The sequence below is a fragment of the Protopterus annectens genome, chromosome 1.part0 (assembly GCF_019279795.1).
Source record: "Protopterus annectens isolate FY-2018-M chromosome 1.part0, PAN1.0, whole genome shotgun sequence".
Taxonomy (NCBI): Eukaryota; Metazoa; Chordata; order Ceratodontiformes; family Protopteridae; genus Protopterus; species Protopterus annectens.
The window spans coordinates 1,158,164,116-1,158,188,463 of record NC_056725.1 but is presented as its reverse complement, the minus strand read 5'-3'; the positions used below and the strand labels follow the sequence as shown (position 1 = coordinate 1,158,188,463).

The 24,348-nt window shown below is 42.7% G+C and overlaps 1 protein-coding gene across 4 annotated transcripts in view; it reads left to right on the top strand.

The window, feature by feature from the left end:
- The window catches only part of CEP57L1 (centrosomal protein 57 like 1), a 971,979-nt gene that overhangs the window by 725,810 nt on the left and 221,821 nt on the right, over positions 1–24,348 (top strand). For all 4 annotated transcript variants that reach the window (XM_044065279.1, XM_044065261.1, XM_044065253.1 and 1 more), the window contains exon 9: positions 11,272–11,498. In XM_044065279.1, the coding sequence (XP_043921214.1) occupies positions 11,272–11,498 (227 nt within the window). The remainder of the gene's footprint in view (positions 1–11,271; positions 11,499–24,348) is intronic.

Here is a 24,348-nt window from a genome sequence, read left to right as displayed (position 1 = left end):
TCTGTCCTGAATAAATAATCTAGAAAGATGAATTAATGGGCACATGATTTGCTGTCCTGGTTACTGTGCATCTTTGTCTGTAGGGGGTTCTCTGAGTCTAATCCAGTTTGAATAACCATCACAAATAATGGGTGGGTTTCCTTTCTGGTCACAGACTGGCATGTCTTGCAGCTCTTTGGGACTCTCACAATGACACAGCTTTCTCCTTAGTGTTTGTGACACAGGCTTAGACCCTACTACTCAAAGGGATGATAGAGGCTGTGCTTCCTTCAGAGCGTAGCCAGGAGTTACACTGTACTTATTTCTGAAGGAGTTAAGAGACTTCGCAACTCTCCCATCCTGGATCTTTATTGCTTCTGAGGGCACAAGGAATGTCAGTACTCTGATGGTGACTTTCCAGTGAATCTGTCCCCTGCCTTCATGCATGGATAGTGTTGGCCACCATAATTAGTGGCTTTTAGTACATCACTGTCTAGTGTCTACACAGTAGCTCCTTTGGCTTGCTCTGGGTTAGCCACTTTTTTTAGAAAACAATGACTGCCATTTGGCCTGTTGTGTACACCCAGAGTGTATCCCAGTGTATTACTGGCATTTATGATGACTTTGCAGGAGAAGGACCTCCATTTGCTCCCTTACCCAGATAATCTGCTTCTTGTAGAGAGACACTTTGTTTAGTATCCTTTGCTTGGATGCTTCCATGTTTACTGGTCCTGGAGTTTTCTTTAAATTTAGAAACAGTAATTCAGCCCACAGAAAGGAAACAGTCACGAGTCTGTCAGACTGAGTGATGATGTGGGGGAGGTTGAAGTTCAGACTTTCTTGTGCCTTCTTGGCTTAATGATAGTTGCAGTCTTCATGGCATTTTCACAAACTTGAGGATGGGGTGTTGCAGTGGATTTTAAAGATCATGTGCAAAGATTTTTGTAACCATTTCTTTTTGCTATAATTATGCTATTATTTTGTACAGTGGGCTTTCTGATTATTAAAATAGATTTTACATGTTACTTCAGTGAAGCTATGCTTAAGCAGAGTAAATTTGTTTATAAACAAGCATTTTCAGTGAATTGTCCTGTCTCCCACATTGGTGTGTCGCACCATACACATCAATAAAATGGAGATGTCTCAGTTACGAAAATATGAAGATAAATATGAATAAGTGAAAAACATTAATTTTTCCACTGCAGGACACCTTAGACTAACAAACTTAGTGTAATTTTAACAACTCCATGTCCTTTCAAATACTGCCTATTGACTAGTAAGTCACTTGTAGCCAGATCCACAAAAGGTTGCGGATGCCATAATAAGGTATGGGTGTGAACTGGAAGTATACAAGGCTTGCAACTAACAGTTGCATCTCTGTAATTCTAGGTTACATGACATGGAATTAGGAAGCAACTGGACAGTTGCTTAATATAAAGTAAATACTAACACGTTTACTGTTTATCTTATTCTGAGATATTTAATGAGATTTAATGATACTATATTAGATTCTTCCCAATATATAACCCACTACAGAGGTAAAAAAATATCCGGTATGTACTCACCATGTTATCTGATCTGTGGCAGAAACATTTGTATTAGGTACGTGTTATGGCCCCCTCCATTCTGTACAGGAGTTGCAATCCCTGTATGTCAGGCCAAGTGTAGACTTGCAGATTCTTGAATATTGCTCCTAATTTTGTTTCCTGTCTTGTATGTTGTGCTGTCCTATTGTATGTTGTGCTGTCCTATTGGATGGGGGGGATGTCAGACTGATGAATGCAATAGATATGCATAGATGCAGACACAAAGAAATGAAAGAGAAAAAGCCAGTGAAATGATAGCCAAGCAGTTAATTATATTCAGAGATTTCCTTCAATGGTCAACCAATATAAGTACATACTTTTATTTATTCTTATAATATTCAAAGGTATTGATATATGATAAAGCAGAAAATGAAACAGCTACACTGACCATCATCCATATGTTTAACAGGCTCTAGAAGTTAGATATTTTCTTAATGCAGTTTGTCAAAGGCATGCCTACTGGCATTAGATGTATGGCATAGAGAGAGAGAACTGTGACGCATGACAAGATAACCTCACATCTACTGGCAGTGGAGGCACTTGCAGGATTTTGCCAGTGAGGGTTGGAAATAGAGGCCTGTGCAGATCCTTCTGTCTTTGAGGAAAGAAGGCAGATTGACCCACAACATTCACACAATAGTTAAGCAGCATACAGCACTATGAGATGAAATATGCACATCTACCAGCTTGCTAACAGTAGCTGTAATTAGATTCACACTGGGATGGCACTGAGATTACATGCATCTCAGGATGCTGTTCAGAGTAATCGGGGTGCAGCCAAGCAAGAAAACCCTGATGCCTTCCCTTAATCCCATATCGAGAAATGATTAAACAGGGTCAGTGGAGGGCTGCTGGTTGGGAACCAATGGGGAGAAAAAAATCATAGAAAAAATGCTGATCAGAACTGCTACAGACTTTGAATACATGGTTTGGTTTCCTAATATCCTGTATTGTGCAGGTGAGGATAGTGACTTGTCAAAGTACAGCTGTATGAGGTATTCATTATAACATTAAGTGCCTGAAATGTTGGCCAAATCTGTAGCAAGGCAGAAGAAAACCCTAATTTATAGTCCAGCTGTCCCTACATTAATTGGCGTCCTGCAAGCTAGACGAGCTGGGAGAAGAACCATAGGAAATAAGTTTGTGGCCACTCACCCCATCTGGGAAGGGTAGTTGTTGGTAAACATCACAAGTTCATGGCCATTATTTATTCCTTGTGATGACCAATAACAAGCCAGTGAATTTACCTTCAAGGGGGCATAGAGCTTCTGAGGCTAACACCACTTAAGGCAGTGACAAGATCTCACATTAGATCACTGCATGGTAATGCTCAGGATTTTCACTGATACACACATGCCCAAATATCCATTGTGTGTAAAACACCAGTCAGCTGAGCTGCAATGTGATGAATCAATATACACAAATTCCTTCACCTCTAGTGACAATGAAAGCTTTTCTAATTTGAAGTCTCATTGAGCTCTGTGTCATTAAGTCATATCCACTTTGGAGGACAGAGTATAGAAGGAGGAAGTAAGGACCTGGCCTTATAAGCCACTAGGCATAAACTAGAGCAAAAAGGAGAGAGGGCTAAAATGGCTGTATTCACAACAGCATTCAGCTTTCCAGCATGTCTCACACCTTCCCTTACTTGCAGTACTTTGAGTAGTTAGATAAGAGGTTGGTGTGAGAATTTGTTGATCTGTGATGCTCAGCATTGTTAGGTCCGTTTTCCCAGCAGGACATTGATATATTATCCTTTTTGTCAAGCATTTAAGGACTTTTCCCTGTCAAGAATATGATTGCCAACTTGTATGGCTTGTGTCTGACTTTTAGCCTTATCTTGTATTCTCCCACTAAGACTTCATGGTGGATTAGCCTTTTATCTCAGACAGTCTAACTGTGGATGGCAGTTAGCTTTTAAATTGTTTGATCTCCCAGAAGTTGGAATTACCAGAACAGATATGGAAATATTAGTGTAGCTTAAACTGAACACAGCAACATTGTGATTTTTTTTTTGTGAGAGAGAGAGGTAACTTCCTTAATGTGCCATCATAGCTGGAAAGGGATAGGGCTTGACACATTATAGCATGTTCCTAGTGGTAGCCCCATATGGATGTTCATGCCCATTTTTCATACCTAAAATCATTTGTCTCTTTGAGATGATCTCCTCAGCTCTTAGTCTGTCCCTATCCCAGAAAAGGAAAAAGGGAAAAATGATTGCATACACTGGCTTTAAATAGTTCACTCGTGTGTAGTATAGGGAAAAGAATGTAGAATATTAGGCAAACTATTGCACATGGTTCTTTTAAAAAATAAAAATTTGCCAAGGAGGCTTACCCACTGAATTGCCTTTTGCTATGAGAGCTGAAACAGTCAAGTACATTGAGTGGTAATCTGTTTTGATATACAAGGTTACATATCAAGCTAAATCTACCATGGAAGGTTCCCAATGCCATCCATTATGCCATATCTGTACAAGCTGAACTGTAAGCTATGTTTCTAGGTTTTTGTCAATGTGCACTCCCACAGCCTCCTGCGTTTCCTTCATTTTGTGGACAGTTTGTGTCCAGATGTTCCAAGCTACCCACTGAATGCAATAAACCTCCTTTTTTTTTTTTTTTTTTTTTTTTTTTTTAACTTGTGTAAGCCCATAGGACATGCACATACCTTTTCAGAGGTAACCTGGCAGCACTGTCCATCAAGTGATTTGCTTAGGGTAGCACAGTAGGCAAATAGTCTAAGGGAATTATACCCAGAACTTCAGGACTCCACTTGTTAATGGCTATTCTTAATCCTGTGTGCTGACAGTCAAACTATTGCTGTCTTATGTCTGTCGCTCATGCTGTGGATCTGCCTTAATCCATCCAGACACTAAATTAAAATCAGTGAGTAAAGTATCTTTTGTTTCCTTTTTTCATCGTTAAAAAAGGAAAACCAATGGACTCTGTGACCACTCATATTTATATGACAATGGAAAAGTAAACGGTGAGCAGTCCATATTGCAGTTGTAAGCAAGTGCTGGCCGAAAACTTAAGATTATTTCAAAACTGTATGAAGTCCTGTAGAATATCTATGTTAAGTTGTCAATCTCGCCTTCATTCTTGCTTGATGGGTTCGGAGCCGATCCCTCGGCTCCGACTTGGCACTTGCTAAGCTCGAGAGTCACTTTTACCAGCTCGAGGCAGCCCCATATCCGATGATGCAAGGCGGTAAGTACCCAGATCTCGTTTGCCGCTTCGCTTATGAGGTCCTCCTTTTACCAGCTCCTGGTAAGTGATTAAAATACTTGATATTTTAGCCCCTTTTTACTAAAAACCCTTTAAATTTTAGTTTTAAGTTAATTTTAAAGATTTTCTGACAGAAATTTACCTGTCTCTCTTTATTTTTTTAGTCAAACTTTACCCATCCCATCCCCCCCCCTGTTAGGGTGTGTGTGTGTGTTTGTCTACTTATACCTTTTTGGTATATTTAATTTAATTTAATTCTTTGACTGGTGTGTGTGTGTGTTGTCTTTCACCATGTCAAAAGAGAGGGTCTCAGGCTTTAAGAAGTGTGACTCGTGCTGTCAGAAGATGTCTCTGACAGTCGGTCACACTTCTTGCCTGTATTGCCTGGGGCCTCTTCACCTGCAGGACTCCTGTGCTATATGTCATTCCTTCAGCCAGAAAGTCCTGCAGGAAAGAAGAAACAAACTGATACTTAGGGGCCTTCTTAAGCCGGAGGGCTCTCCGGCTAAGTCGGCTCCATCCAAATCTGCCAAATCTTCCAAGGCCCAGGCTTCTGTGTCAAAGCCTGTGGCCTCGGCTCCGACTCGTTCTGAGTCGAGATCGGCTCTGGCTGGAGCCGATTCTGGCTTAACAGCCTTCGCACCGATGGCTATCGGTGCCGATTCTGCATCGACCACTTCGGTGTCGGCTCCGATCGGTTCCGACCACCATGTGGCACAGGCATCGGTGTCGGCTCCGACACCGTTACTTTTGTGGCTGTATCGGCTCCGGCTGGAGCCGATGCATCGAGGCTACCTGTCGGCTCCGATAAGTTGTCGGCTCCGACAGGGTCTATAGTTTCATCGGTTCCGATGGCTCATTCCAGGAAGAGGTCGAGGTCACCTTCCTTGGAGCCGATACTTTCGGCTCGGCTTCACCTCTCCTTCGGAACGGAGCCATCGGAGCCGATCTTCAAGGTCATCCAGGCTTTCAGACCAGGACTTAGAGAGAGTGGTCAGTAGATTACTTAAGTCACAGGCACTGGCCCAAATGTTACATAGTCCGTCTCAACAGACGACTGTTGGTCCACACCACGTTACAGTTCCTCCTTCAACTCTACCCCAGAGCTTGGAGTTGGAGTCTTCGAATGGTTACTGCTACGGCTGGAGGACAGATACCCCTTCTGTTCCTTCAGCCTCTACTCTTATCTCCTCTTGAGACCTTCCTTAGAGGGATTCGGTGGTCGGGCTTCCATGGTCTCCTCCGAGGGGGTGAGTGGCATCGGACCCTTGTCCGAACCTGCTCTTCCCCTTGGAGCCTCGGCCTTGGTGAGCTCGGCTCCGACATCTGCCTCGGAGACTTCCCTTTCGGTGGTCCCTGGAGTTCCTAGTTCTTCTGAACGGGTTCTCTCGGACCTGCCTGGGAGGGGAGCATTCGAGGTGATGAAGAGTGTGCTGGCCACTGGTATCAGTCAGCAGTCTGTTCCCTTAGCTCCTCCCTCTATAGTGCCTGTTGACATCTCTGCCACTTCTCTTGCTACAGGACCCAGAGATCCTCCGCCTCAGGTTTCCCCATTGGGAATTTCCCCCTCTTCCGAGGATTCTCCTGATGTTTCGGGAGATCCTCCTAGGAAGAGGACTTGTAAGAGGAAACATGTAGACTCCTCCGAGTCTGTCACTTCAGATACTGACTTTGATGAGTCAGAGGGATCCCCTAGATCCCCCTCTGAGGATGTCTCCTTCTCAGACATCCTAGAACTCCTTAAACAGAGGGAAACTGGCCCACCAACAATCCCTCTGAGGATGAGTCAGTATACCTAGAGGCGTTTGGATCTCGGCCCTCCACCTCCTGGGTGTCTCCGCCTTCGACCCCTTATGCAGGTTATTGCCCGAAGGCGTGGGCAGCTCCTGACTCTGTAGAGCCAGTCCCTAGGAGGCCTTCAAAATTTATCACTGCCCGTGTGACAAGCAATTCCTCACTAAGGGTGTCCCGCTGATGCCATGGTGGTGGCTGCTGCCACCAAGAAGGAACTTGCAGATCCTTCCGTGCCGTCCATCCTCCTAATAAGGACTCTAGGACCATGGATAGGTAGTAAGCGGATGTTTTCCTCAGCGACCTTTGCTATGCGTTCGCTGAATTACCTATGTCACTTCACCAGACTCCAGAGGGATATCCTTAAGGAGCTGGGTGAAGTAGTACAGGATCCTACAGCTGCAGGAGCTCAAGAAAAATTGCTTCGCAGCTAGGAACCCTTAATTCCATTGCAAACTCCTCCATGCGGCTAATATCATATGCTGCTGATGGAGCAGTAGAGCCGCAGGTACAGGTGTGGCTCTTAGACGCCAAGCCTGGATGCGGCTATGTGACTTTGCAGATCCCTTCAAGGCGTCCTTCACAAATTCTCCCTTTGATGGGTCAGCTTTGTTTGGCCCTCAGGTGAAGGAAACTTTGACCAGGTGCGAGCAGGACGGCAAGACTCTTTCTGCTGTAGGAATCCGTTTTTCCACCCCTTCTAGACCTTACCCCAAAGGACAGAAAGGTGGAAAAATGTGGTTCCGCAAATCCCAAGGAGTCACGCCGGATTCACGTGGTCAGTTTACCCCTAGAGGCAGAGGGGGTAACAACAACAGACACCGCTCTAGAGGCAGAGGGGGGTCCAAAAAACCAGGGAAACAGAGAGCCTCTCTCTGACAAACCCTTTCAGCATCCCTGAGATGTTGCCCGGCTGTCCCTCCTTGGAGGCAGTCGGGGGAAGATTATCACTGTACCCAGAAGCCTGGCATTCCCTCACTCAAGACAGATGGGTACAGTCGATCATATCCAAGGGTTACATAATTCCTTTCGAGGAAAGTCCTTTCCCCTCAAATTCCCTTCCAGATGTACCACCCGGTCTAAGGGAAATTGCAGAGTTAGAAGTCTCAAAACTACTGCAAAAAAGAGCCATTCAGCTAGTTACAACAGACCATTCAGAGCCCGGAATCTACTCAAGGTTCTTTTTGGTCCCCAAAAAGACGGGAGACTGGAGACCAATATTGGATCTCAGCAGACTCAACAAGTCTGTGAGGAAGACAAGATTCCGAATGGTCACTCTTCAGTCAATTCTGCCCTTCTTACAGAAGGACAACTGGATGTGCTCAATAGATCTTCAGAATGCGTACTATCACATCAAAATTCACAGACGCTCCAGGAGATTTCTCCGCTTTCGGCTGGGGTCCAGTCATTTCCAGTTCAGAGCCCTGCCCTTTGGTCTCACTACAGCCCCCAGAGTGTTCACCAAATGCATGGCAGTGGTCACGGCTCACCTGAGACGTCAAGGATTCCAGGTGTTTCCGTATCTCGACGACTGGCTCCTGTCAGCCACCACCAGGCATCAGTTTATACAAGCCAGGGATTACACAATAAATCTTTGTTCTCATTTGGGCATCTCGATCAACTTCGAAAAGTCATCCTTATCGCCCTGCCAGTCTATTACCTTCATAGGCGCAAACTTAAACACTGTTCGGATGTCAGCTACCCTTACAGATCAAAGAGTTTCAGGCATTCGGAGTCATGTCAGGATCATTCTGGCCAACAAGAAAGTACAGGCCAGAATGGTTCTAAAGGTATTAGGCCTCATGGCTGCGGCCATTACTCTTCTTCCCCTGGCTCGATTCTACATGCGCCTTCTTCAGTGGATGCTGTTCACACAGTGGTCGTACCAACAACTTCCTATGCGTCACCAGATTCTGGTGACACAGACTTGCAAAGATCATCTTGCTTGGTGGATCACATCTCCTCAGGTTCACCAAGGCAGGTACTTTGTACCCCCATCCCCGATAGCCACTGTCACCACGGATGCCTCCCTGATCGGGTGGGGGGGTCATTATCAGGGCAGGATGGTTCATGGGACGTGGCAGCCGTTCAAGTACCATCTGCACATAAATGTCCTGGAGATGAGAGCAGTGCTTTTAACGTTGCAAGCCCTCAACGACTTTCTTCCCGTAGGGACAATTGCAGTCCACACAGACAACATGTCTGTAGTTTGGTATATCAACAAACAGGGCGGAACCAAGTCCTACCCCTTGTGTCGAGAAGCGCTCAGACTATGGCAATGGGCGATCTCCTCTCATTGGTTTCTGGTAGCAACGCATATCCCTGGGAAAACCAACATTGTAGCGGACAGATTGAGCAGAGCTATTCGCCTCACGAGTGGTCTCTCAAGCAATCTATAGCGGAAGAGATTTTTCTGGAATGGGGTCGTCCATGTTGCGATCTTTTTGCTACTCCCCAAAACAGCAAATGTCCAGACTTCTTCTGTCTCTTCCCTCTACCAGGCCATCCCCCCAGAGACGCTCTGACCCAGGATTGGCCCCAGGGACTTCTTTATGCCTTCCCTCCATTTCCTCTGATCCCTCAAGTTATCCAGAAAGCTACCGTTTTGAGAGCCAAATTGATTCTCATTGCCCCTTACTGGCCTCGACAAGTTTGGTTCCCGTTCCTCCATCATCACCTTTTGGTGCAGCCGTGGCATCTGGACCCAGTGCCAGATCTTCTGATTCACCAATCGGGTCAGCTGCACCGGTCTATCCCTTCTCTCAACCTCACAGCATGGTTGCTCCACTTTCTTCCTTAGCCAGGCTTCCTTTGATCTCTAACCCAGTTAGAGACATCATAGTAACCGTTAAAATCCTCTACCAGGAGGATTTATACAAGCAAATGGAAACGTTTCTCTTATTGGGCTAAGGCCAAGAATATTGATCCTTTCACTGCCCCTGTTCAGGCAGTCCTGGACTTCTTAGCAGAGATTTTTCATGCAGGCTCCTCTTCTTCCACAGTCAGAGTTCAATTGGCTGCTATCTCCAACTTTCATGTCGGGATAGCAGATCATAATATTATGTCCCATAGGCTCTGCAGGGCCTTCTTGAAAGGAATTTTCCTACTAAAGCCTCCAATCAGGAATCCTCCTCCTCAGTGGGATCTAAATTTAGTGCTGACATCCTTGATTCTTCCCCTTCGAGCCAGCTGTTTCTTGTTCCCTGAAATTTCTTTCTTGGAAAACTTTATTCCTAGTGGCTATTACATCGCCAGGAGGGTGTCTGAACTTCATGCTCTATCGGTTCGACCCCTATTTGGTTTTTCACAAAGACAGAGTGTCTTTGAGAACTAATCCAACCTTTTTGCCTAAGGTCGCTTCAAAGACCAATTTGAATCAATCCATTGATCTCCTGTATTTTTCCCAAACTATTCAGACAGAGCTGAACAAAAGCTACATTATCTTGATGTCCACCGTCAACTTAGATATTATTTGGACAGAACAAAAAATTTAGAAAATCTGATCAACTTTTTGTTTCCTATGCGGATAATAAAAAGGCCTTCCTGTTTCTAAAGTGACCTTGTCCAGATGGCTTTCTTCGGTCATCTCTGAAATTTATCTGCTCAGGGGAAAACAGCTGTGCTCAAAACCTAAAGCACATTCAACTAGGAGCTTAGCTACTTCTACAGCCTTTCAAGCTAGACTTCCTTTAGACACTATTTGTGCAGCGGCCACTTGGGCCACTCCTCACACTTTTGTTTCCCATTACAAATTGGACTTGGCCTCCAGGGACAGAGCCAGCTTTGGCTCTACAGTCCTCAAGAGTCTGTTCCATTGAGCCACCCAGGATAGAGGTGCTAGGACGCGGTCCCATCAAGCAAGAATGAAGGCGAGATTGACAACTTAACATTAAGAAGTTATGTACCTACCATAACGTTCCATGTTAGTTGTCTTCTCGCCTTCTTTCTTGACCCTCCCTCCTTCCCCCTGGCCTGGACAGACCTTGTTATAAGAAATTATTATGCTGAAGACCTTTCAGACCTGGTCCTTCTTCCATCCTGTAAGTTTTCTTTCTTCCTTTGGGAAGTGTTTTTTGCTTGGTGCTATTGCCCTTTGTCATCAAACGAGATCTGGGTACTTACCGCCTTGCATCATGGGATATGGGGCTGCCTCGAGCTGGTAAAAGTGACTCTCGAGCTTAGCAAGTGCCGAGTCGGAGCCGAGGGATCGGCTCCGAACCCATCAAGCAAGAAAGAAGGCGAGAGAAGATAACTAACATGGAACGTTATGGTAGGTACATAACTTCTTATTCGTTCGCTTTTCTGCTTTAAGTTCCTTTAAAATGTTTTTGTAACTTTTAAATGTATTTAAGAGAGTTAAAGTAAGGGTTGGTTAACATAAAGCTCTGTAACTTTATTGAATCCTGATTTTTCTAATTTCTGTCAGCAGTTTTTAGCTGTTATTGCCTAGGATTAAGTCAGAATGGATAAATGTTATGAAAGTTGAAAAATTCAGACTCTTATCTTAAGATAAGCAGGGTATGATGTGCAGCAATGACTAAAGAGTTACTATTCATTTCAGGCTTGATAAAATTAGAATACTGTAAATGTTCATGTTAAGTTATAATTCTAATTTGCAACAAAACCTTGTTTTTCACTGATCTTTTTTGCATCTGCTCATGTTCATTGGATCATATGTTTTTGAACAGTCAACAAGCCAGAGTCACTCTGTAACTGCAAATATTCAAAGTGTCATGCACACGCTGAAGCATTATGATACATATAATTATGAAACGACTGGTCCAGTTTCTGAGTTCAAGTCTCAAGGGAAAAGGATTTGCAGGCCAGTAACTTCCCATCCTTTGTCTTCATCCTCCAGTGAAGGTTTGTCTGGACTCCTTTTGGCTCTCCAGGATGAATTTGGTCATCTGAGCTTGTGAGTAAATGTTTGTTTTTCTAATGTAAACTGCTTATGACTGTTTAGTTTTACAGCAGAAACATTTTAATCTAAGCAAGGTAAAAGTATATTCATCCCTAAAATCTGTGCATACAACACCTGTTGAAAACAAGTGTAGTAGTTATAGGACTGACTTCAGAAGTGTTAAAGATTACAGCCTTGTAAGTCTGATGAAAAAGTTGCTCTTCTGCTTACAAACTGTAACATATAAATGCAGGACGTGGATGATGTTCATCTCACATTGCTGCAGTCATAACCTGTGGGTAGTCCGCTGTCCTCGGTCGACCCGAATACCAAAGTGTTAGGCTGGCGTCGGTCATGGTCGCTCAGATCTGACGTCAGTACTCCGTGGTATTAAAGCGCATGACCGACGCCATATCCTCAGTCTTTCTTGCCGCATGGTCCGAAGCAGAAGCAGCGTTTTGCAAGTGCCGTTCGGTGTCCTGAAATTTTCGTATTCTGAGTTTCAGACCGAAGACCAAGTTGGGCTAAGTACCCCGTTGGGGAATATTTTTGTCTTTTTTTGCCTCAGTTAAATCCGGATGTCAGAAAAAGTGAATAATTGTATTTCTTGTGGGAAACAGATACCTCATAGGGATTACCACTCTCTTTGTATTCCTTGCTTGGGGCCTGAGCACGACATAGTCGGGTGTCACTTTTGTGCTAGATTTAATAAGCGCACCATTAAACGCAGGTTAGACTGTGCTAGGCTTGTCTTCGGTAAGCGGTGTAATTACAATATGCCGTCGGATCCTCCGACGCCCGCTACCGCTAAGAAGCGTAAGGAAAAATCGTTAAAGTCCAAGCAGGATGAGTTGTCCGTTACGGACGCCGGTTCTTTAGAAACTACGGTGGAATCTGTGGATCCAGCTGAGGTTTCGGCTGAGTCTCAGGGAAAGCCTTTAGTTTTGCAGGATGTGGCCTCTCAGGAGTCGGGTCAGGCTGAGGGGGCCTCTCAGGTTTCTATAGTCCCTCCTTTGCATAAGGTGGTTAGGCCTTCTACTTCTGTCTCTAAGGTACCTAAAAAGCATATGCTGAAAATGGCAGAAGATTTAATTACCTTAATCAGGGGTTCCTTGCCCCCGCCAGATAAGAGGCCTAGGGTAGAGCCAGAGGTGGAAGGATTGGAGCATTCCTCAGATTACTCTGAGTCTTCGGCTGAAGACATTCAGGATTTTCCTCCTTATTCTGATTCAGATGCAGAGGATTCTAGTCCTTCTGCTTCCCCCCCGGAGGATTTTTCTTTTTCTGAAACCCTGCATTCCATGAGAGAGCATTTTAAGTGGGAAGGTCAGGATTTCTCAGACTCTAGAAAGAGACTTAGGGAATTTTTGTTTTTACCACAGCATAGGCCCTTGGCTATACCCCCTGTTTTGGATGTTGTTCAGGATGTTTTCTCTGAGGCTTCCCTTAATCCTGATTCTTTGCCTCCTGCCCCGGTCAAGCCTGACAGGTATTACAGAGTGCCTGAGGCTCATAAATATTTGTATAAAAGCCCGAGAGCTGACCCAGAAACTATTAGCCAGGGACCTAAGGGAGTCAGGGCTTCTGTTGTAAAGAATCCAGTTCCTATGGATAAAGATTCTAGAGCTTTGGATAGGTGGGGTAAAAAAGTGTATACCTCTTCCACTCTAGCAATGAGGGCTTTGAATTGCCAGTTTCATATGCTGAAGTACCAGAACTTTCTCCTCAGTCAGTTGAAATCTAAGGTAGATGCTTTGGCAGAGGGCATTGAGTGTAAGGAATTGCAGGATTTAGTTCATGCCTCTGATCAGGTGGGTAAGCATTCTTTGCAGTGTGGTTTTGATGCTCTTCAGGCCTCTTCCAGGGTGGCTGCCACTGGATCAGTTATTCGTAGGCACGCCTGGCTTAAGGATCAGAATTTGTCAGAGCATGTTAAAGCTCGTATTTTGGATGCTCCCCTTCAGTCTGAAGTTCTGTTTGGTTCTTTTGTGGAGTCAGTTTTGAAGAAAATGGAAGACAAAGCTAAGTCTATGCAAACAGTTAAGGATTTTTTACAGGTGCAGCCCCCTAAGTTTAGCAGAAATTGGCCTACTAAGGGATGGGCTTATCCTTCTGAGTTACAGTCTAGGGGCAGATCTAGACATGGTAGGGGCAGAGCTCATGTTCAAGGTTCTTTTCGGCCTAGGACGTGGAGTTCCCCTGCACAATCTTCAGGTGAGGGCAGGGGTCAGCCTTTTCGTAAACAGACCCAATGACCTGTATCTCCAGCTGCCAGATCCCTCCTGTCTGGCAGCTCCTCTGCGAGGAAAGTTGGCACATTTCAGAAAAAATTGGCTTTTCGTCACTCAGGACAAATGGGTGTTGGACATTATAGTTCGAGGTTACAAGTTTTATTTTCACACCTTGCCTCCTTTCAAAGGCATGCCAGACGTTCCTTCTCAGCAAAAGGTGGAGGCTCACAAACAGATTTCTTTACTTCTCAGCATGGGGGCTATCCAGGGGGTACCTCCGTCAGAAGTAGGCCTAGGATTTTATTCTCGCCTGTTTCTTGTACCAAAGAAAGGAAACACTTGGAGGCCAATTCTGGATTTGTCTATTCTCAACACATACCTGGACATTCCAAAATTCAAGATGTTAACTTTGCAACAACTTCTGCCTCTATTAGGCAAAGATCACTGGATGGTAACTCTGGATCTCAAAGAGGCTTATCTTCACATTCCTATCAGGCACAGCTGCAGGAGGTTCCTGCATTTTCGGGCTGGGACTTTACATTATCAGTTCTCTGCATTGCCCTTTGGCTTATCTACTGCGCCCAGGGTGTTCACAAAGGTCCTGGCACCAATGATAGCCTTCTTAAGGTTAAGGGGAATACAAATCTATCCTTATTTGGATGATTGCCTGATTCTGGCTCAAGACAGTCGAGTTACTTCAACTACAGTATGTTATGGCAGTATTAAGATGCCTAGGGTATTCTGTGAACGAAACAAAGTCCAGTCTAGTACCCTCTCAGGACATGTGCTTTCTGGATGTGAGACTGAATACAGCTTCTCAGATGGCATTTTTGACCCCGGACAAACAAAGAAATCTTACCCTTTACTTCCAACAATTGTCTCTACGGTCCAGGCTGACTGCAAGGACAGTCCTTCAAGCCTTGGGGTTCATGGCATCTTGTATTCTGGTGCTTCCCAATGCCAAACTGCACATGAGGAAGCTACAATGGTATCTCAAAAGCGTATGGACTCAACACTGCCACGATTTGGACACTGTCATTCAGATGATACCTTGCATCCAAAAGGAATTTTTGTGGTGGGCTCAGGAATGTCACCTAAACAAGGGACTCTCTGTGACCCGACCAGAGGCGAGTCAGATCTTAACGACAGATGCCTCAGACATGGCCTGGGGAGCACACTTCAATGGAAAATGGGTTCAAGACACGTGGCCTGCCAGACTACAACATTTGCATATCAACATGAAGGAGATGTTAGCAGTCCAATTTTCATTGATGGCTTTCAAGGATTTACTTCACCCAGGACAAGTGTTGATTCAGACAGACAACACAACAGTCATGTGGTACATCAACAAGCAGGGGGGTACCCATTCGTACCCTCTTTGCAGACAAGCTATGATTTTGTGGGAGACTGCTCTCAGTATGCACCTCACCCTTCAGGCAAGGTTTCTGCCAGGAGCACAGAACTCCCTAGCAGATGTTTTGAGCAGACAGATGGTGGATCCCCACGAGTGGAAATTGGATCTTCAGGTTTTTCAACAGTTGACGGTGGCATGGGGGACTCCAGACATAGATCTGTTCGCTTCTCCACTGAATTACCAACTGCCAAAGTTTTGCACAAAGCTGTTTCACCCAAAAGCTTGGAAAGTGTATGCTCTATCATTCAGTTGGAACAACCTTCACGTTTATGCATTTCCCCCTCTGCCTCTCCTTCCCAAGGTGCTCCTAAAGGTCAGGCAGGACAAGCCTTGCATGATTCTGATAGCTCCAGATTGGCCACGGCAGCACTGGTACCCTCTGCTGAGGACTTTGGTACGGGAGCCTCCTTGGCCTTTGCCATTAATTCCACACCTTTTGTCCCAGGCGAGCAATCATTTCCGCAATGTCAGGATTCAGTCCCTGCATCTGACAGCCTGGCGTATTCTGTTTTAGACCCTGGGGGGTCGCAGCTTCCTCAACAAGTTCTGAATGTCATTTTGGAGGCCAGACGGCCTAGTACAAGGAAAGTTTATGCAGATAAATGGAGGAGATTTTTTCTTTGGAGCAAAACAAAGAGCTTTGATGTTTCAATGCCTAATTTGAGTGTTTCACTTCAGTATCTTACAGAATTATTAGACAAGGGTTTGTCTTTCTCCTCTGTAAAAGTTCATGCTGCAGCCATTTCTGCTCACTATGACTGTGACCCACCATTATTCTCTCACCCTTTGTTCAAGCAATTTCTTAGAGGGGCAAAGAACATAAGACCCCTCAGAGCTCCTACTCCTTCCTGGGATCTCAATTTTGTGTTGGAAAAGCTCACATTACCTCCTTTTGAACCTGCAGCTACTTCAGAGTTGAAGTTTTTGTCTTGGAAGACTGCTTTTTTGTTGGCCATTACGTCTGCTAGAAGGGTATCTGAATTACAGGCTCTAATGGCTGTTGAACCCTTCCTGATATTTCATAAGAATAGGGTCTCACTACGTACTAATCCTACTTTTATGCCTAAAGTTGTTTCTAATGTGGCCTTAAACCAATCTATTCATCTGCCTACATTTTATGCTGATCCCCAAAATAAGGGGGAGAACATTTTGCATTCTTTGGACATTCACAGGCAGTTACGTTATTATTTGAGCAGAACTAAAGGGTTCAGGCAGTCCCAACAGTTATTCATTTCTTTTGCCTTGGGATCTCAAGGAAAACCTGTTTCAAAACAAACTATTTCTAAGTGGATTGGACATTGCATTGGTTTCTGTTATTCTCATCATGGCAAGGAGGTTCCAGCTGGAATCAGACCTCATTCCACTAGGGCTACTGCCACTTCTACTGCTTTTTTAAGGGGAGTAGCTACTAAGGATATTTTGGAGGCAGCTACCTGGAGTTCAGTGCACACTTTTTCTAAACATTACCATCTTCCTCTTTATTCCAAATCTAGGGCTGGGTTTGCCACTGCAGTTTTACAGGGCATGTTAGCAGCTCCTAATGCTATCTGATTTTACCAACCTCCCTTTACCTTTGCTTTGGGATTCTACCCACAGGTTATGACTGCAGCAATGTGAGATGAAGAACATAGTACAGTTTTGTACCTACCATAAATGTAGATGTTCAAGATCCACATTGCTGCAGTCTAATTTACCCTCCCTCCTTCCCTCTGTAGTTTGGGGTGGTTGTGTGGTTTGTGGTGTATCTATTGTTGCTATTTTGGTGATTGGGTATTTTTCTATTTTTGGCTATGGCCTTTCTTTTTAAGGCCTTCTGACATCTGGGGCAAGAAAGACTGAGGATATGGCGTCGGTCATGCGCTTTAATACCACGGCGTACTGACGTCAGATCTGAGCGACCATGACCGACGCCAGCCTAACACTTTGGTATTCGGGCCGACCGAGGACAGCGGACTACCCACAGGTTATGACTGCAGCAATGTGGATCTTCGAACATCTACATTTATGGTAGGTACAAAACTGTACTTTTCACTTCTGCTAATCTTGCATAACAGGTAAAATGCATCATTGCAGAAAATAGGCTTATATTTTAATCTCCGGAATTACTGAGCTTATTTCACTGGTAACACCATTTTCTTCTGGTGATGCTTGTTTCATGATGAACATGACTGACTTTTCACCTATGATGTGTATTTCAGTAAAGCAACTGATAATCAAACTTCCGGAGAATTATTTTGGCTAATGTATAAAAATACAAGTTTGTAGCCACGGAAAGCACCTGATCCAGTCATTTTTTTTCTTTAGCAGTTGATTTCTCCTGCAACAGTCTGTATTGATTCGTTGTGACTTGTGTGCACTTATGTGGGCATACAGAAACCCCTGTGAAACCTATGTTGACAAGTGCTCTGTTCTTATTGCTTCTTGAACCCATTAGCCGCTCTACTAAATTGCAGTTGTGTGTTTGGCTTCTGGCACTCTTATTTTCACTATTAATTTCATTCTTTTTGTTCATAACATTGGCGTATTAGTGCTTTCACTGTTATGTCGATCACTTTACCAAAGATAATTTTTTATGACCTCCTCTCAGGAGTCTGCAAGTGTTCTTGTGGTAGGGTGAACAGTGCTTTTAAGATTACTAGTCACATCATTTTGCTTTGAAATCTACCCTGATTTAATTGCACCTCTTTTCACCAACATGTGATTAGTCACTGCAGAATATCTAAAACCACAAAAAGTCATACTTTAGCACAGCAGCACTTATTACATTTCATAACACTTGCAAACATCATTTTAGTGGGGGGGTGCTTCACAGTCACATTCTGTTGGTGTGTGTGTGTGTGTGTGTGTGTGTGTGTGTGTGTGTGTGTGTGTGTGTGTGTGTGTGTGTGTGTGTGTGTGTGTGTGTAAATATATTCCGATTCTAATGTCACAGGACATTAGGAAAAAAATGGAAAACTTATATTTAACTTGGCTACTCTGTATTTAGAGTCCCTCAAAAGAAAAACTGAAGATACAGCCAGTTCCAGTGTACTACAATGACGAGCACAGAACTCTTTTTTTGCAAGCATCATTTTGAATTGCTGAAATACAAATTGAAAAAGTGGAGAGCAGGGCAGGCATTCATAAAGGGCTTCATCCAAATCGGATCTGAAGAAACCGATCATTGAAAGAGAAGGTAGCTCCTAATAAAATAAAAAAAAAAAGTTGACATACCTCTTGGGCATGAGATTTATCAAAGATAGCTTCAAATGCAGAAGGTAAGCTTATTGTTAAAGTAGGTGAGAAATTAGTGATATCAACCTGCAAAGAAAAAGTGGACATAATTGCACAGATTGCTGCTGCTCTTCAGCCAAAGTCAGAGGAAATTATAAGGCAACTGCACACAGACCTGAGTAAAATAAATGAAACACTGATGGAGTATATCAACTCGAGCAATAAAAGGCTGGAAAAAAGGAAGAACCTTTAAACAGGTATTCGGATAAGGTGCTAAAACTGTAAAACTCAAAGGTCGAAATGAAGAAAAGGCTGGCTGAATGAGACTGCGCAAGAAGTGATGTTTAAAAAAATGGAATTAGAGGAAATAGCACATAGGAAAAACTGAGATTTTCGGCTATACTGGAGAAGTTGGAAGACTGTATTAATTTTATGAAAGCACAAATAAGCAACTGAACTGGTGTTCCACAACATGAATTGTTAATTGAAAGAGCATATATATCATGTGTATCCTCCAAACCTGGCTATGAGAAAACAACATAGACCTTTAATAGTAAAGATGCAATCTTACCAACAGAAGGAATTGATTCTGACAAAATAGTGGCAGAAGGATAAAGTACTAAAAGTGGAAGACGGTAGAGTGTTTGCAGAGAACGACTACTCATTGTACTCCAGGCAGAAGATTAAATTTATTCCATTATTTGGGGAATGTCGAGAAGCATGCATGAGATTTAAACTGTTGTACCCAGCTATCTTAAAAATATTTTTCCCTGGAGGGACAAAATCATTTTTTGGAGTTTATGCTAAGGAAGAAATGCAAAAGTTTGTTCAATAAAAAGTGAGCTGTGAAACAGAAGGGATATTCTGTTTGTTCTAATAAGGACCACAAAGACACTGTGCCAGTAAAAGCTTTTCTAGTGTTCCAAGGGAAAATGGTTGAAAGAGGGGGCGGAGCACATGACTTGACTGGGAGAATCCGAGAGTATGTTGGAAAAGAAGCAGATATGGGATTTGGGAGATGGCGATGAATAGGAATAGAACAAGAAAATCTGGAAATATTGGATTTGTTTGGACTTTGTTAAACTTGTAGGGGACTCTAAAGCATATGCCCTACTTAATCTGTTAATTTTCAGAAAAATACTCAGGAGAAGAGGGGAAGAGGAGGGAGAAAGTTAACCAAGTAAAACGCATTTTTTTCTTAATAGTACTATTTAAATACTGCATGATTTTATTTGCATGTTAAAAAGTAACATTTAGTTTTTCAGTTCTTAAGTGTAATGGTGTACACTAATGTAAATAGGTTCTCCTGTTTTTTTCTTATTCCCTTCTTTCTCATTCAGTTTTAAGAAACGTATGCACTGCAGTGTAATAGTAATAAAAAAGATCTGGTTAAAAGAGCATGACAAAAGAAAAATGTGTGCTTTTTCTCATTCTTGCATAGGGGAATGACTGGATTAAGGTCATTAGCTTAATGTCTTAAGTTTTAAGAGAAAGCAAGTGTATGAAAAGAATATTGAAAACTATAAGTCTTTTTTTCTAGTAAACCGTTCTGTCTGGTTCTCATGATTGTAGCAGACAATCTGATAAAGACAAATGGCTTGGAGAAAATGTTTTCTGAAAGCATTCAAGTGTTTTCTCATCTGAGATAGCTATAAAGATAAGACAAAACCAGACAGCACTGAGTAGCACCACAGGCTGTGCCATGCTTCTTAGCATGGTAACATTTCTTTTAGGTTAGCTCAAGGCTGTTTGTGTAGCTGTAATTTTGGAACATTTGTTCCTATTAGAAGGATAAAACTTCAATAATAGATGTACATAGTTTTGTGTGCTATTAAGTTAATAGGTTTTAGGGGTTATTGGGTGTGTGTTTTTTTTTTTTTATTTGGTTGTGGGTTTTCGGTAAAATAGTTATGTAAGATGCCATAGGCTCAAATGGAGATGACGAAGCAACTGTATAAAAGATCAACCTGCTAAACAGTACATCCATTTAACTTGAAAGCTAGACATTTAACAAAAAAGCCATTGTACATAAAACATGGGAATAATAATTTCTCAAGTATATGACTCTGTCTTTAAACAGTAATGGTCTGACAGATAAATACAAAAAAGAATGAGTAGTGAACTATTAAAAATGTAGAGTGCAAATACTATGCTATAGGAGACACACTAGGAAAGAACTGAACATGTGAATTTGATAAAGGTTTTCAAGATGGTTATTCAATGGAATACCTGTGGTAAAGGAAGAGGAGTACTTATATTAATTGCAAGAGGAGCACCAATAGTAATAGAAGAGGATAAAAAAGACAATAATGGTAGATTTGTAGTACTAAGAGGCTACTGGCAAGGAAGGAGGATTACACTGCTATGTATTTATATTCCACCAAAAACTGCTCTAATGGAGCTTAAGAAAATTCTGGGAGAAATAATCTGCTTTCAGCAAGGAATATTACTTGTAGGTGGGACTGGAATTTGATTTGCAACCGTGAAGAAGTGTCTGGGGGGCCCAGAAGAGAAAAAAATATAACAAAGGAGGGTAGATTTTTGAAGTAAGTTATGAAAGTATTTGGCATAGAAGATGTGAATTCAGTGCTAGGAGTTTGGAGCGAATTTTACATATTCCCCAAGATACAAAAACAGGGCTAGGCTAGACAGATTTTATATTTCACAGGAACATGTGCATTTAATTGAAGGTCTTAATACACACCCAATAACTATCTCAGATCAGGAACCAATAATAGCTAAAATAAAAACACAGGGTAATGAAATAAAAATGAGACACTGGTGATTTCCCACCTGTCTATTAAAAAGAGAGGACTTTAAGGAATGGGTAGTGGAAATTATTCAGCAGCTATTAGAAAATATATAGGTTCATAGGTTCATACTAGGCTATCTGCCCTAGGGCATTTATAAGCCTAGCCAGAGTGTGTTTGGCTTTCGCCACCCATTTTAAATTAATTTTTCTATGCCTTTTTTTGGGGTTAGTATACTGTGCCTCTATCTAACAGTGACACAGAAGTGATAGCCGGGGTAAACCTACGATCTCCCATCCACTCATCAAGATTCCTCTTGAAGAGAGTCAATGTGGGACTCTGCCTAACCTGGACTGAGATTTTATTCCAGAGTGAAGGGAGCCTCTGGGTTATGAATCTGTCCCTCCAGCATGTCCTATTTATTTCAGTGCTGAGGTTCAAGTCTCTCGAGCGCATAGCTCGATGGGATTTGGATTTTCTGAGGTGCAGCATGTCCATTAATTCCGGGTTGGACATGGCTTTATACGTCAGGCACAGATCGCCTCTGAGCAGGCGGTATGCCACTGAGTAGAGCCGGTGTTTCTTTAACCGAGCAGCATATGGCATCTGTTTGAGCCCTTTGATCCTCTTGGTGAGGTACTTTTGGGGTCTTTCCAGTTGCAGCAGGTGTCTGGTAAGGTACATCCCAAAAGGAGCATTGTACTCAATTATGGGCCTGATGAGGGATGAGTAAAGAGGCACGATGACCTCCCCTGATCTAGATGTGAATCCCTTCATGATTAGGTGGGCTATATAAATGTTTTTCTAACCACTTTGGCCACGTGGTTATCAAATGAGAGATTGCTATCAACTTGGGTCCCCAGGTCCCTAATGACTTCTTCTATACTTAATGGATTACCACCTATGTGGTAATTTGTGGGCACTTTGTTTTTGCCAAAGGGGATGACTGTACACTTTCTGGCGTTTAGCTTGAGGCCATGGCTCTGGCACCAGTTGTCTGTTTCTATGAGGCCCTTTTGGAGGATGCTTGTGTCGGCTGGAGAGTTGATTATGGCGCCCAGTTTGCAGTCATCTCCGAACTTGGTCAGCCACAGTCCTTCCGTGTTGGCCTGTACTGCCGAGAAATATATACCGAACAAGAGAGGTCCCAGGACTGAGCCTTGTGGGACACCACTTAGCTAGGGAGTGGGATAAAATTAAAGTGAAGTTTAAACCAGGGTAGAAATAAAAGAAAGGTAGATATGGTTAAGAAGTAACGAAAATTATTTATAGGACTGATAATTGTTAAAGTATTGCAAAATAGTGGGAATCTCACAGAACACGAGGAGCAACTGCAGGATGCTAAACAGAAAATAAGGGATTGCCTTGATAGTCTGCATGATTTTAGAAAGATTACTGTTAAGCAACTTTTTTTAGTAATAAAGTTAGAGCACAAAAACTTTTAGCGCAACAACCTGAGCAACAGAAAGTAGAAAGCGGCTTGTCACCAAGTTTAGGGAGCCTATAACAAGGGATCCTGTAAAAGTATTAGAAATAGTTCATCAATTCTATGAAAGTCTGTATAAAACAGAGAAAAATGGAAATACAGAAGGGGTACAAATAGAAATGTTTATGGAAGAATTAAATATGCCAAGGTTAAAGGTAGAGGAGGCTTGACTACTAACAGGATAGGAAGAGGTGAGATAAAAATGGAGATGTGTAACCAACCTGCATGTGGTATTCCTTTGGAAGTTTGGAGGGAAAAACTGATCTGGAAAGTTTTGTTTAACAGTATTTTAAGAAAAGGAGAGAAGCACCAATATCCTGGAAGAAAGAGATGGTAGCTGTAGTACCTAAAAAGGGTAACTGTCCATTAGATCCAGCTTTGTACAGGCCCATTTCACTACTAAACCATGATTATAAAGTGTTTGTCTATAATGGCTAAAAGAATGTCAAAAGTGATGCCAAAATTGATAGATGTGGATCAGTGAAGTTGTGTGGAGGGGAAGCAAACATTTGACAGTAACAGAACACTGATGATCCAGAGGGAAGCAGAATGTAAGAAAATACCATTGTTGGTGGGTCCTGATGCAGAGAAAGCATTTGACAGAATAAGCTGGAACTCTGAGTAGAGACATGGAAGCATTTGCATTCCCTGATAAAATTATAAGGTTGATTAGGAGGATATATGTGGGATCAGAGGTGAAAATTAAGTGAGCAGGGTCTTCTCTGATAACCTATGCTTGAGCAGAGGAACCAGGCAGGGGGTGTCCTGTCTCCCCTTTGTTGTTTGCATTATTTAGAATCATTGGCAAATAAAATAAGGGACTCAGAAATTCAAGGATATAATTGCTATGGTAGTGAAAGCTGGCCCTGTTTGCAGATTACATTATTTTATACCTGTCAAAGCCAGAAAGGGACACTAGAGTGTTGTGGAACATATTGAGACAGTTTTTTTCCCAGGATACAAAATTAATGAATCCAAAGCAGACAGCGGTAAGTTACGTACCCACATACAAATTGGTTCAGCAATATCCATGCTTATGGGAACATGACAAAATTAAGTATTTAGTAGTATGGATTAAAACTGATTCCGGTGTTGAAACTGAGGATATGTGGGAAGAGATTAAACAAAAGATCATACAAAAACTGAGAAAATAGAAGTTCTGTTATGGATATTGATAGTAAGATATTGATAGCAAGATATAAGCAGTTAATGTTTAGTCCCTTTAATCTTATACACATGTAAGGCATATTTTTATCAACCAAATGAGAAGTTGTGGATAGCAATAAAGAGCTGAAGGATTTGATCTGGGAGGGGAAGGCAGCAAGAGTCAAGTGGGATACGCTTATTCTTCCAGTAGACTAGGACAGATTGGGATTACCCGATTTTGAAGGGGTATTTCAGAGCAGTACAGTTAAGGCTCCTATGCATAGTACAAGCAGAAAACTATAATTCAAAGTGGAAAGAGATGATGAAACGGGGAAGCCCAAGAAACGAGAAGGAGAATAATAATCCATATAGAATGTTATATTCATAAAGTAGGAGAAAGTATTCTAAGAACTAAGCCAACATGGGAATGGAGAAAGGAGACTTTGCCGAGAGGGATGACTGCAATTGATGATGCAGACACTAGGCAAGAGGGGCTGGAATTTATTGGCGAAAACTTGCATAAAAAAAACAAGATATTAGGAGCAAATAACTAGAGGGGAAAAGGTAATAGAATGGGAAAACACCAAGAACTTATTTGGACTGCAGGTTAGAAATTGTCTTCCCT